At 53.2% G+C, this 14,489-nt stretch overlaps 1 protein-coding gene and 1 long non-coding RNA gene across 3 annotated transcripts; one reads left to right on the forward strand and one right to left on the reverse strand.

Moving 5' to 3' along the window:
• Positions 1-2,683: 2,683 nt before the first annotated feature.
• Positions 2,684-11,397, reverse strand: KEAP1 (kelch like ECH associated protein 1). 2 transcript variants are annotated; one of them, XM_086409291.1, is made up of 6 exons: positions 11,310-11,397; positions 8,542-9,227; positions 5,745-6,430; positions 3,993-4,198; positions 3,585-3,761; positions 2,684-3,453 (listed from the first exon to the last, which is right to left on the reverse strand). In XM_086409291.1, the coding sequence occupies exons 2-6, from the start codon at positions 9,178-9,180 to the stop codon at positions 3,287-3,289; spliced, it is 1,875 nt and encodes a 624-aa protein (XP_086265417.1). In that variant the 5' UTR covers positions 9,181-9,227; positions 11,310-11,397; the 3' UTR covers positions 2,684-3,286. The 2 variants fall into 2 exon arrangements, with proteins under 2 accessions (XP_086265417.1, XP_086265415.1); XM_086409289.1 differs by lacking the exon at positions 11,310-11,397 and adding an exon at positions 10,896-10,972.
• On the forward strand, positions 11,025-12,396 carry LOC147368579 (uncharacterized). Its single transcript, XR_015166692.1, has 2 exons — positions 11,025-11,299; positions 11,656-12,396. It is a non-coding gene; the product is annotated as an uncharacterized LOC147368579 (long non-coding RNA).
• The last annotated feature ends 2,093 nt before the right edge of the window (positions 12,397-14,489 follow it).

Below are 14,489 nucleotides of genomic sequence, written 5' to 3' on the forward strand. Positions count from 1 at the left end.
GCTACGTCAGAAAAACAACCGTCATATATTAACACATATATATGGCATCTAGAAAAATGGTACTGATGAAACCATTTGCAGAGCAGGAATAGAGATGCAGACGTAGAGAAGAGACTTTGGCCAGCAGGGGAAGGAGAGGGTGGGATGAATTGAGAGAATAGCATTAAAACATACACACTACCATATATAAAACAGGTAAAGCTAATGGGAAAAGTTGCTGTATAATTCAGGGAGCTCAAAGCGGTACTCTGTGACAACCTAAAGTGGGGTGGGGGAGAGGTTCAAGAAGGAGGGGACTTCTGTACTTATGGCTGCCTGATTCATGTTGTTGTGTGGCAGACACCAACACAATAGTGTAAAGCAATTATTCTCCAATTAGATTTTTAAAAAATACTCACCTTTGTTGGTCTAGCAGCCCACATAGGGTCTAGTGCCAAGTAGGCGTCCTGGTACTGTTTTTTTTTCAGATAGGAAACTGTTTACCTGACTTCTAAACTGCACCCAAACTGCCTTACTGAATCAGGTTGACTTGACATCAAGACTACGGCTCTAATGCCTTTGAAAGGAAACAGCACTCTGGGGTAGGTTGTGGGGCTTCTGGCAACCACATTACATGTAAATCCCTATTCTAGATTAGATTGTTGTTTCTGGCTATGCACACTGATCCCACAGGACCTACTTACATATCTACTTATTTATTTACTTGGGCTTCCCTGATGGCTCAAGTGGTAAAGAATCTGCCTGCAATACAGGAGACACAGAAGACATGGGTTCAATCCCTGGGTCAGGAAGATACCCTGGAGAAGAAAATGGCAACCCACTCTAGTATTCTTGTCTGCAAAATCCCATGGACAAGAGAGCCTGGTGGGCTACATATGCCACCATAAGGTCGCAGAGTCAGCCATGACTAAGCACACGTGTGCGATTATTTGCTTACTTATTTTGGCCGAGTTGCATAGCATGTGGGATATTAGTTCCCCGACTAGAGATTGAACCTTGAACCTGTGTCCCCTGCAGCGGAAGTGCAGAGTGAGTCTTAACCACTGGACCTCCAGGGAAGGGCTGCCATGGGACTTCTGTAACATCCCCTTGGACAAACACAGGTGGAGCAAGTTGTGGCTGAGAGGGACTGCTTTGGGGTACCACACAGGTCAAGTCTGCACCCCACCACTTGGGCAGGTCACTTCTCTGAACCTCTTCTTCTCATCTGTAGAGTTCGAGGACTTCCCTGGTGGTCCAGTGTCTAAGACTCCATGCTCCTAATGCGGGGGACCCCAGGTTGGATCCCTGGTCAGGGATCTAAACCCCACATGCCACAATTAAGAGTTCACATGCACAACTAAAACATCCCACATGCCTCAACAAAGATCAAAGATTTTCCACAACCAAGATCCGACATGGCGAAATGCATAAAGGTTTTCAAAAAACAACTCAGGCTTGCCCTTCTTAGCTCATAGCACCATTGAGGATCAAATAACGTGTAGAAATACATTGCAAATGCCAAGACTATCTAGATATGTTTCCAATTTCTAGTTTTCCCCATCCACTCAATGCAACCAACATTTTTTTTTTTGGCCTCACCACATGGCTTGCAGACTCTTAGTTCCTGGACCAGGGATGGAGGCTGGGCCCCAGCAGTGAAAGCCCTGAGTCCTTAACCACTGGACTGCCAGGGAATTCCCAGATTTATTTTCTTGTTCCATAAAAATCTTAGGACAAGGACCAGAGAAGTGGGCAACTAGAGACGGCAACTAAGACCGCCTTTGGGTGGCCTGAGTGAAGCCACAGAGGTGGGAGGTAGGATGTTTTTGCTGGCAGGGAAAGAATCAAATGTTCCCTCGCTAAGCTGTTTGGAAGAATCTGTGAAATCCCCAACAGTTGAGACCATTCTTTTCTCCACTCCCCCAGCACGAATAGAGTTGACAGGCAGAAGAAAAGATCCAGGCCACATAATCCCGTCACACAAGCTGTTCAGAAGGAGCCAAGCTATTGAGCCCTTTGCCTAAGAAAACTCCTAAGAACCCCTTTGTCTTTTGAATACCCAGGCACCTAAATAAAACAAAAGCCTCGGTCGGTGTTACTGAAGTGCATAAATATGACCTGATGGACTTTCACTGAATTGGAAGGCATGTTGGGGATAGTTATTGTTATTGTTTGGACACTCAATTGCGACTCCACGGACTGTAGCCTGCCAGGCTTCTCTGTCCATGGAATTTTCCAGGCAAGAATACTGCAGTGGGTTGCCATTTCCTTCTCCAGGGGATCCTCCCGACCCAGGGATAGAACCCAAGTCTCCTGCATGGCAGGCAGCTTCTTTACCACAGAGCCATCCGAGAAGCCTATATTGGGGATCTTCTGCCTTAATATAAACTGTGAAAATATAATAATATAATATATACTGTGAAAATATAAACTGCGCATGTGTGCAATTAATCTCGGGGAGCCCTAGGAGAGGTGTCAAGAAGTTGGGTCATTATCTCCAAAGCAGTTGAAAGTGATAGACAAAGCTGAGCCCTGTGTGGCTTGCTCATGGGGAGAAAGATGCCCTACATATCAAAATTCAGCGGGGCCGAGATAACAAACTGGTTTCAAATCCAAGCCTTAAATCAAAAGACTTGAGTGCATGTCAGGAGAAGCGTCCATTCTGTCCCCACAGGTTTGAGATCTCTGGCTGAGAGCCCAGTTTGAAGACACTAGTTAGTTTGTTCTTTATTTTCATCTGAAAGTTACAGGGCTATTTATCAACAAAAATGACTGTCTGGGCAGCAAAATCCAGTGGTTTCTATGTACAGGCCCATTCCTGGGGTCCACACCTCTGGAGGGGCCTCCTCCCCCAAGGCCTCAGTGGGCTTCTTCCCAGGCCTTTAGGAAATAAGCACAAAGACGCAGGGGATGAAAACCAGCCTGTCCCCGGCACCTGCTTTCATCCCACAGGAAGGTGGTGGCTGCCTGTGGGGGAGCCAGGCCTAGTCTTGGGGTAGCGGGTGTGGGGGGCCTCTCTCTGGGGAGCCCATCCTTCCCGTGCCCACCTCCTGGGCAGGCTCTCGTTGGACATTCCTGGGACTGCTCTGGCAGGCTCACGAGTTCCCACTCTAGCCTTCTTTTCTTTCACGTCGTGATTGGAACACCGTGGTGTCCCAGCCTCCCATTCTGGAGGCCACGAATTGCGCTGTGGAGCCTCTTCATTTGTCCCTGTTTTTTTTTTTTTTTTTTGTACAGAAACGACAATACTCTGGATCGGACCTTTCCCCCCCCCCCCCCCCCCCGCTCAGGAAACAGAAGCCGCTCAACAGGTACAGTTCTGCTGGTCAATCTGCTTCCGGCAGGGTTCCATGGTGACAGCCACGCCCACCCCACTCCGGCCAGAGGTCATTCGGGTCACCTCGCTCCAGGTGTCCGTGTCTGGGTCATAACACTCCACGCTGTCCAAGAATGTGTGACCGTCGTAGCCCCCTGCAGGGAGGGCAGGAGGGATGGTCGGTCACTACTCCAAGGGGGTGGGGGTTGGGGGGGTAGGAAGGAAGGAAGCATGTGAAACCCTCCTACTGAAAGGGGCTAGGTGGGCTTCTCCGCCCAGGCCTCACCAAGAACGTAGATCCTTCCCTGGTGAACGGTAATTCCCAGGGCGCTTCGCCGATGCTTCATGGGGGCTACGAATGTCCACGTTTCTGTCTCCACGTCGTAGCGCTCTACGCTGTTGAGCTGGTCCTGACCATCGTAGCCCCCCGCGGCATAGATACAGTTGTGCAGGACGCAGACTCCTAAACCGGACGACACAGAGAGGGTGACTCCAGGGTCTGGCCTTGGGGGACCCAGCCATCACCTTCTTGGGGGGACACCCTCCCCTCTCCCGTCACCGTCTTCCTTCCTCCCCTCTCCTGAGGGGCCCTGTAGAGACAAAGCCAAGAGCAAGGAGCATGAGCTCTATAAGCATCACTCCCAGGGTGGGGAGGGTGCTCCTCCTTGCTCCCCTCCCCGCAGCCCCCTCCCACCTGCTCCGCTTCGGATGGTGTTCATGGGTGTGATCATCCGCCACTCGTTTCTCTCTGGGTAGTAACACTCGGCTGAGTTGAGGCGGTTTGTCCCGTCGAAGCCCCCGACCGCGTAGAGCAGACGGTTGAGGACAGCCACTCCCACCCCGATCCTTCGTGTCAGCATCGGGGCCACCAAGTGCCACTCGTCCCCCTCCGGCTCATACCTGCCACAACAGAGTAGCAATGACAACAGCAGCCCCAGCCGGCCTGAGACACTGACCCCCACTGATATTCCACTGTTTTTTTTTTCTTTTTAATTAAAAAAATAATTTTATTTGGCTATGCTGGGCGTTCCTGGCTGCACAGGCTTTTCTCTAGTTGCGGTGCGCAGCTTCTCACTGCAGCGGCTTCTCTAGTTGTGGAGCATGGGCTCTAGAGCAGGTGGGCTTCAGTAGTTTCTGCTCCAGGGCTCCTACAGCACTGGCTGAATAGTTATGACGCACTGGCTTATAGTTGCTCTGAGGTATGTGGGATCTTCCTAGACTAGGGATAGAATCCATGTCTCCTGCATTGGCAGGTGGATTCTTTACCACTGCAACACCTGGGAAGCCCCTTACTTGAACTCTTCAATTCTCACAAGGATTCCCTACAATGCAAGTTATCAGTAGGTCCGTTTTCTAGACAAGGAAACTGAGGGTCATGGTCCCCATCTGCTCAAGGTCGCCTGCACCTCTGCTGGACTCAAATGGCTCCATCAGACCACTGCCTAAGCTAAGTGTTGTGTGAATGCAGGAGACATAGGAGACACCAGTTCAGTTCCTGGCTCAGGAAGATCCTCTGGAGGAGGAAATGGCAACCCACTCCAGTATTCTTGCCCAGGAAGATCCCCTGGAGGAGGAAATGGCAACCCACTCCAGTATTCTTGCCCAGGAAATCCCATGGACAGAGGAGCCTGGTGGGCTATATAGTCCATGGGGTCACAGAGTCAGACATACTGAGTGAGCACACACGCAAACACAGGGTCACCATGCACAGCTGTACTGTACACAGACTGTGTACTGCACAGGGCACCACGTCTAAGGGGGCACCTTCCACGTTAACGGACCTCATTTGTGTGTTTCTTACAACCATTTGTGGATAGATGGCAGATAAATTAGCATATTAACATTCCGACAGTTTCAAACTGATGGAACTTTTTCCAAATCTGCTAATAGTCATTTTAAGGGTATGTGATGGCCCTGTAAACAGTTCCCAGGCCAAGACACATCATCCAGGGTCATGACCATACATCCCCCAGGAGTTTAGCTTCACCTTGAGGCTTCCACTCCCTGAAGGCAAGGCACAGAGAAAAGCACTCAACAATTGAGGGAAGACGTCCCTGGAGGTGCAGTGGATAAGAATCCACCTACCAAGGCAGGGGACATGGGTTCGAGCCCTGTGTCTTCAATCAGGAAGATTCATGTGCCGTGGAGCAACTAAGCCTATGCCACAACTGCTGAGCCCGCGTGCTGCAACTACCGAAGCTGGTGGGCTTAGAGCTTGTGCTCCACGAGAGAAGGCACTGCAATAAGAAGCCTGTGCACCACAACGAAAAGTAGCCCTGGCTCGCAGCAACTGGAGAAAGCCTGCGTGCAGCAACGAAGACCCAGCACAGACAACAATAAATAAACAAATATCTTAAAAGAAAGACAGGAGGAACCCTCAGATCCCAATGGTGGGGGACGTGTTAGCAGCAGAAGCCCCAGATCCCACGCCTCCTGTACCACTCACCTCTCCACACTGTTGTGGTGGATACAGCCATGGGAGCCGCCAACGGCATAGATATGCCCGTCGATGACGCCCACCCCAATTCGGTTGCGGGGTACGCTCATGGAGGCGCAGGGCGACCACTGGTTGGTCATGGGGTTGTAGCAGTCCAGGGCGCTGGAGTCGGTGTTACCATCAGGCGAGTTGTTGCGGCCGCCCACGGCGTACAGCAGCCCACCCACCACACAGCCCGCCAGGCCGCTCCGGGGCACCTGCAGGTCCGCCAGCCGGAGCCAGGTGCCATCGCTGGGGTTGTAAGCCTCCAGGTAGCTGAGCGACTGGCGGAAGTAGCCACCGGCTGTGTAGATAAGGCGGCCCACCTTGGGCGCCCGGCAGGGCATCACCTGCGTGGGCTTGTGCAGGGTGAGCTCCTGGAAGATCTTCACCAGGTAGTCCTTGCAGCGGGAGTCCGACTGCAGGATCTCACACTTTTGCAGCTGCATCTGCAGGAAGTGGGGCGTGAGCGAGTGGCAGCGCACAGCCCGCAGCAGCGCCTGCACGTAGAAGCGCCGCTGCTCGCAGTCATACTTGACCCAGTTGATGCAGGCGTGGAAGACCTCGGACTCGCAACGCACGTTCAGGTCATCCCGGCTGATGAGGGTCGCCAGCTGGCAGTGGGACAGGTTGAAGAACTCCTCTTGCTTGGCCACCTGCAGAGGGCGACAGTGTCATGGGCTGACTTACAGGTCTCTCTCCACTCCCACCTCCCAGCCCCTCGCCAAGCCCCTGCTAGGACCTTGGACAAGACACTCAATCTGCCTCTGCTAATCTCAGCTTCCTCAGGTGTGAAATAGGCATTCGAGGGACTTCCTGGTGGTCCAGTGATTAAGAATCTACCTGCCAATGCAGGGGACACAGGTTTGATCCCTAGACTGGGAAGATACCACATGCCTTGGGGCAACTAAGCCCATGTGCCATAATCTTGAGCTCTTGCTCTAGAGCCAGTGCTCCACAACAAGAGAAGCCACTGCACTGAGGAGCCTGCACAGCACAGTCAGAGGAGAGGCCCTGCTCACTGCAACTAAGGAAAGCCTGGGAACAGCAACGAAGCCCCAGCACAGCCATAAATAAACAAAAATTTAAGGAAGAAAAGAAACAGGCATTTGAATAGTATTAAACGCTCAGTGTGTGAGAATTCAATGAGTTAACACTACATGCCAGGCATATAGCAGGTAAGTACATAAATGGGAAAAAGAAACGTCACCTCTTAGATTTTGTATCATTTTGTATCTTAAGTGTAAGAATGTTACCCTTTTCTTTTTTTAATGAAATTATTTTTTCAAAAGAGCAGACTGACTTCAAAGCAAATAGCAACAGAATATGTTAGAAAGAAAAAAAAATTCAGGCTTGAAGAAAGCAGCCTGAGTTGCAGTGTTGGCCCACTACCTTCTAATTGTACCACCTTGGGCAAAAACCTAAAACACTCCGTGCCTTGGTTTTCTTCCTCCATAAAAGGGGGATTATGCTATGCTATGCTAAGTCACTTCAGTCGTGTCTGACTCTGTGTGACCCCATAGACGGCAGCCCACCAGGCTCCCCCATCCCTGGGATTCTCCAGGCAAGAGCACTGGAGTGGGTTGCCATTTCCTTCTCCAATGCATGAAAGTAAAAAGTGAAAGTGAAGTCGCTCAGTCGTGTCCGACTTCCAGCGACCCCATGGACTGCAGCCTACCAGGCTCCTCCGTCCATGGGATTTTCCAGGCAAGAGTACTGGAGTGGGGTGCCATTGCCTTCTCCAAAAAGGGGGGGATTATATTAGTTGCTAATTCATAGCAGGGTTATTGCTAAGGTAAATATTTCTTGTCCGGCACTGTCTATATAAATAATTTCAGTCACCCCACATCAGGGGGATCCAAGCTTCCTGTTACTCCAAGCCGAGGCAACCCCCTGACACCAGTGTTGTGCAGGTCAGTGGGACAACCCTGCTCTTGGGCCACCATCCTGGAAGCCGTAAGTTCTAAGACTAACGTCAGAGCTTCTTGGGGCATTTGGTCAACCCCCAAGATGGTAGAGAATGAGAGGCATGGAGACCAAGACTAGTGTCCACCTAGCTGGCCCCAGCCACAGGAGGATGATTTTAAAAATTTCCAGGAAGGGGGAGTTCCTTGGTGGTCCAGTGGTTGGGACTCAGCGCTTTCACTGCCAGGGCCAGGGTTCAATCCCTGGTCGGGGAACTAAGATCCTGCAAGCTATGTGGTGTGGCAAAAAAAAATTCCAGGAAGGCATTCCAAAGCATACCTCCTAGGATAGCTGGGAAGACTCAGAGATTTAAAGGCTGGAAATCACTTAGAACAGAGGCTGGCCCACACCAAGTATTCAACAAGCACTCATTTTCTCTACTCACAACTTCCTCCACTTAAAAATGAAAATGAAACAAAGATTAGTGTGAGCACAATACTCTGTGGACTAAAGAAAACACTGGCAGTTGACAGCATGTCACGGGTGTTCAATAAATATTTACTGACTGCCTGGAGTGTCAGGCCCTGCTCAGGGCAGCCTATGGTGGAACTGCTGTCATAGTCACTGCCCTCTGTCCCCACCTTTGACCCAAGGGAGCCCAAAGACCCATGAAGGTCTCAGTTTCTTCAGCTGTTTCCCAGATTTGTCACAGATATGTAGACTGGGAGCTCAACCCTATTTTTCTTCATCTCCTTGCCTTGACCCTTCACCTCTCAAGGGGAGACGGTGATGACCCACCTGTTTCCCGGTCCTCCCAAGGCTGCTCTGAAGCCCTGGTGCCATGTCCCCACCCCTCACTCACCTCCCCAAAGTGCATGTAGATGTATTCCCGGGCACGCTGGTGCAGCTCCGTACAGCCAATCTGCTCGGCAAAGTTGGCGATGCCAATGGCGTTGCTGGGATCCAGCTGCTGCACCAGGAAGTCGCTGCAGGCGCGGACCACGCTGTCGATCTGGTACATGACAGCACCGTTCATGACATGGAGCACACACTTCTCCCCCATGGAAATGGACGCGGTGTAGGCAAACTCAATGAGCCGCTCCATGACCTTTGGGTGGATGCCCTCAATGGACACCACCTCCATGCCCTGCTCCCGCAGACCGTTGGTGAACATGGCCTTGAAGACGGGGCTGGACGACGCCAGCACCACCTTGTGGGCCATGAACTGGGCGGCAGGTGCGTCCTGGTACTTGACCTGCAGCGTCACGTCGCATAGCTGCTGGCTGAGCCGCAGTTCGTTCATGATGCCAAAGGCCTGCTTCGTGTGGTCCTCCAGGGTGTAGCTGAAGGTGCGGTTGCCATGCTGGGAGGGCGTCACCTCGGCCTTGCACTCGGTGGAGGCGTACATCGCCGTGTCCCCTGCCCCCTCAGGGCGCTGTGATCTCAGGGGCAGGAATTGGGTATGGGCCCCGGCCCCGCTAGGCCTGGGTTCCGGCTGCATGGGGTTCCAGGTGACAAGGGACAACACCACCACTGGTACTCAGGGGCCTGGAGGGGGAGAGCACAGGGCTGGGCACGGGGCTGGGGGCTAGGCCTTCTTTTCTAAGATAAAGTGACTCCGAGACCAGTTTTCCTTCCAAGCCCGGGGAAAGCAGTGTTCATTTGCGCTCCCTAACTGACCCATGGCCCCACCAGTCCAAGGGCCCACCTTAAATGGTAGGTCACATGGTGCCCCTCCCCTGCTCAGAATCCCATCATTCTCTGTGGCATGAAGAATAAAACCAAACTCTTCAATGGCCTGCAAAGCCCTTCATAGTCAGCTCCCGTCCACCTGTTCCCTTTGCCCATTCTGTTCCAGCTCTCCGGGGCCCACCCCTTCTCAAAGCATGTCCAACTAATTCCTTCATTCACCCCATCAACATTTCTCGGGCATGTCCAGGCACTGTTCTAGGCACCAGAGACACAGCAAGGAGCCAGACAGACATGCAATGAGCCCCCCTGGAGCCAACACCGGGGAAAAAAGGACTATAAGTGAAATAAGCAAGATTTGGGGTCATGAAGAAAATGACAACAGCATTGTGACAGTGTGCCGTGCAGGTGTTTATTTAAAATCAGGTAGTCCAGGCCTGTCTTGGAGCTGGGACTAGAAGGATGAACTTACGAAGGGGGCAGGTAGGGGGGTGGGTGGGTGGTTGTTAGCTTTCCAGGCAGAGGGAACAGTGAGTGCAAAGACTCAGAGGCAGAATGAGAGCTGACCTGGAGAATCAGGGAAGAGTGTGATGAGAGGGAAAGACTAGTGAAGGGAGGGTGTCTGTGAACCCTGTGGAGTCTGGAGGGTCAGGGCGTGAGCTGGGTTTGAAAAAGTCAAGCAAAGAGAAGGCAGGGGATCTACAAGAGGTTCTTCTTATTGTTTCCTGGGCTCCACTCAGAGTCACCTCCTCTCTGTTTTATTTCCATCACACCACTTGTCAGGAATGGAAATTAGCTCCTTTGCTTGCTTGCTGATGGATGAAGGGTCTCTCTGGCCCTGAGCCCCAGGATTCAGAGGGCAGGTAGCCCTGTGTAGGTCAGGGTCCTGCCCACCCTCTCCTGTGCCTCCCCTGCAGTCCGCCTGGGGCCTGGCACTATGCAGGGGTCAGTAAGCTGCGGCTGGCTGACTGCCCACTCCACTGTGCCTGCCAGAGCACCCTCCTCTTCCACCGTGCCCTGGACACTGCTTGGCCGCCTCTCCCCAGCCGAGGCCCGGGCCTGCCTCTTGGTCTTTAGCCAAACGGTCAACGGTGCCCCCTGGGCACCGGACACTTCTCCCCCACCCCCCCGCCAAGAAGCGGTAAGTGGAGGGGGGGCGGGGGGCACTGCGCATGTCCCGCCGACGCAGCCAAGGCCTAGAGAAGGGAGGAAGTGACCCCGCCGCGGCCTTTCCATCGTAAGCCCCGGGGCGCAGACCAAGGTCCCCCCCGCCACAAACGCCCCGGGATCCCCGGGCTTCCGTCCGAGCGACGCTTCCTGGGCCTCTCGCTCCAGGAATCACCCGCCGGTCGCGCCGTCCAACAAAAGGTCCGGACTCGAGCCGCGCCCTCCTGGCCCTCCGCAGAGCCGCGGGAAACCCCGAGGCGACCGGGCCCCGCATCGCCCAGTGCTCCGGCCCCCGGACATGGTCGCAGAGCACTCTAGACCCTCGGTGCCCTCAGCCCGGGAGCGGGCCACTTCACTCACCCCGCCATGGCCGCGCTCGGGCTCCGCCTCCGTCGCCCAGGCCCGGGCGCCTCCATCGCAGCTCGCAGGGGGGAGGCGCGGAACGCGCGCAGGTCACCATGACTAAGCAGAGCCGGGAGCCGGCCGTGTCAGAATAAAAGTCCCCGCGGCCCCGGGCCTCGGGCGGCGGAGACGGCAGCGGGCCGCTCCCCCCCACCCCCGCTTCCCCGCCCACGCTCGCTGTTGCCCAGTTGCGCAGCCCCAGAGCGGCGTCCGCAGTGCCGGTAATCGCGGCGGGGCCAAGCAACCATCCCTGGGCGCACCCAGCCCGCGTGGTCGGAGCCGCCTAGAATCAAAGCCCCGGGTTCGAGGCTCAGCGCTTCCCTGCACCCGGGATCACCGGATACCCCTCCCCGCCGCCGCTTGTGCGTTCACCTGCGTAGCCTCCGATACTGTCACCGCGGGGTGGGGATGCCAGGGGGCGCGGCGGTGGCTCCTGGCACGTTGGAGCCACCCGCGCACCGAGCTTCCGGGAAGCCCGAGGGGCCGTGGCCTGCCTCGGGGGCGGCTCCCGCCTGACTTTCGCTATTGAAGACCCGCGAGCGCTTCCACTGTCCGGGGCGGCGGGGGAGGGGGTTGTGGCTGGGCTCCGGGTCGGCGGGGCCTACGGGGTCGCGGCCGTCGAGTGGGGGGTTAGCCTCGGGACGCCCGAGAAGGAGGCGGGGAGAGGGCGGAGAGGGCGCGGCGGGGAAGGAGTCGTGATTCCCCGCCCTTCCCTCAGGTGCCCGGCGCCGATGGGCGAGGAATAGGGCGGCGGGCAAGGGCGCCACGGCTAAGCCCACCAGGCCCGTCCCCCCACCCCTTCGCAGTCCCTTCCATCCGCCGTGTTTCGTCGTCTCAGCGCGAGTCTGCTTCCCACGACCTGCTCTTCTTTTAACTCCGCACAGTGCAGGCCTCACGTTCAGGTGGCCGAAGGATCCCGGCAGAGCTGTCTACCTACCTACTGGGGTTTTCATTGTTTTTACTTTTTATCTCCAATCTGGAGGCGCGAGGAGCTCGCAGTTGAGAATTCGAACTCCGGCTCTGCCACTCTCTAGCTCTGCGCGGCTGGACCCATAATTTAACCGCTCCATGCTTCAATTTCCTTCCTCGTAAAATGTTAATAGGGCTTCTGTGGTGGCTCAACGGTAAAGAATCCTTCTGCAATGCAGGGGACACAGGATCGATCCTTGGGTCGAAGAGATGCCCTGGAGAAGGAAATCGCAACCCACTCTAGTATCATTGCCGGGGAAATTTCATGGACAGAGGAGCCTAGTGGGCTATACAGTCCCTGGGGTCTTAAAGAGTTGGACACCACGTAGCAATAGATGTTAATAATACAGGCACCTACCTGGTAGATTATTGGGAGAACTAATTGAGAATGCTAGCGCTCAATAAATATGAATGATTGTTATTTTCCATGGAAAGTGATACTGATTTTCCATTTATGCTCTTTGTTATATAAAGTTAACTTTTAAATGTATGTGGGGTTTTTTTCTTTTAAGAGTCCGTCTGTATGAAACGCTAGACTGAACAGATACTGGTCTAAGAAAGGATTCCGCCTGCCCCTGGGGTGAATTTGGAAGATTCTGCCTCCCTGCTCTGGGTTTGGGATTAATCCCACGCAGGAGAAGGCTGGGGTGGGGTTCCTTGCTTCTCCTCCCTTGCCGGTGGCGGTGGTGAAGCTGTGGTTTGAGTGCCTCCAGAGGTGGCGCCATAGCATAATCGCCAAATACTGTATGGGGAGTGGCTGAGGCTGTGAGTAAACCCACACCCTTCTCCACATGCCAAAGGAAACCTCTGGTATATCTCAAAATTAACATCTACAAGCCCTGAGACCCAGCAGTGACATGTGCAGTAATTTATCCAAGGTACCCTTGCACACGTTTAGGAGGGTGTATGTACACAGATGTTTATTGCAATACTGTGTTTAAATGCCAAGTGTTGGATTTAACATGTGTGCATCCCTAGGGCCCTGGTGTAATCTATGCTGTGAAATACTATGCAGCCAGTAAAAAGAAGCCATTAGCTGTGTAAATGTTTTACCTCAATATTTTTAAATGTGAAAAAAAAAAAGCTCTGTAAAGCAATTATTCAATTAAAAAATAGTGACATAAAAAGTGTTATGGTCTGTGCCCCCTCCCCACCATCATATATTGAAGCCCTAACATAACAAGATGATGGTATTTGGGCTTCCAAGGTGGCACAGTGGTAAAGAATCTGCCACCCAATGCAGGAGACTAGGGTTTGATCCCTGGGTCAGGAAAATCTCATGAAGGAAGAAATGGCAACCCATTCCAGTATTCTTCCTGGGAAAATCCCATGGACAGAGGAGCCTGGCAGGCTATAGTCCATGGGGTCCCAGAGTCAGACACAACTGAGTGACTGAGCCCACATATAAAAATAAGTGATGTTATTTGGAGATGGGGGCTTGGGGAGGTAGATTTAGATGAGGTCATGAGGGTGGGACCTTCATGATGGTATTAGTGCCTTTATCAGAAGAAACACCAGAGAACTTAGATCTCTTTCTCCACCATGTGAGGACACAGCCACAAGGCAGCTGTCTATAAGCTAGGAAGAGAGTTCTCACCAGAAGCTTACCATGCTGACACCTTGATCTTGGACTTCCAGCTCTATGAGAAATAAACTTTGGTTGTTTAAGGCACCCGCTGCTGTGGCTGCTAAGTCGCTTCAGTCGTGTCCGACTCTGTGCGACCCCATAGATGGCAGCCCACCAGGCTCCCCCGTCCCTGGGATTCTCCAGGCAAGAACACTGGAGTGAGTTGCCATTTCCTTCTCCAATGCATGAAAGTGAAAAGTGAAAGTGAAGTCCCTCAGTTGTGTCCAACTCATCTCGACCCCATGGACTGCAGACTACCAGGCTCCTCCGTCCATGGGATTTTCCAGGCAAGAGTACTGGAGTGGGTTGCCGTTGCCTTCTCTGTTAAGGCACCTAGGCTGGTCCAATTAACACAGTACAAAATCTAGACATGCAACAATTTCCAAGATGATACTATTAAACGATCAAAGCAAGGTGGAGAGCAAAGCTAAAGTTGTGTAAAAAGAGAGAAGATGTATTTACATTTCAGCTCATTTACCCACAGAATGGCTCTGCAAGTTTCCCAAGTGTATATATCCAGGAGTGGGAACTGGTGCTTTTTGAATTTTGTAAAATGTGAACAAGTAAATAACTCTTCTGCTATCACACCATCATCAAACAACTGAGCAATGGGGTGGGGTGGCTCAGGTTGCTCTGGAAGATTACAGGAGCCTGGGGATACTGGAACCAGGTAGGAAATTAGAATCAGTTCTCAAAGCGCACTGGCATATGACCCCAGGCTTGAGTGTTTGTGTTCCAGGAAATAGGTTGGTTTTCCCAGTGCTTACAGCATGCAGGGACGGTGTGAGCGTGGCCCACGGGAACTCAGTTCCCCTGGCTCGTCAGTGCCCCTCACCCGCACCCCTACACACCGCATGTCCCGGCAAATGGTGTGCCACAATCTGAACCCGAAGCCCCAGGCCCTTTCCCCAAACCCACCCTGCCCCTCTCCAGCCTGCCTCTCCACACTGAGGTTA

The sequence above is a fragment of the Bos grunniens genome, chromosome 7, assembly GCF_055505025.1.
Source record: "Bos grunniens cultivar Pamir isolate PY7600 chromosome 7, Bosgru_T2T1.0, whole genome shotgun sequence".
Lineage (NCBI taxonomy): Eukaryota > Metazoa > Chordata > Mammalia > Artiodactyla > Bovidae > Bos > Bos grunniens.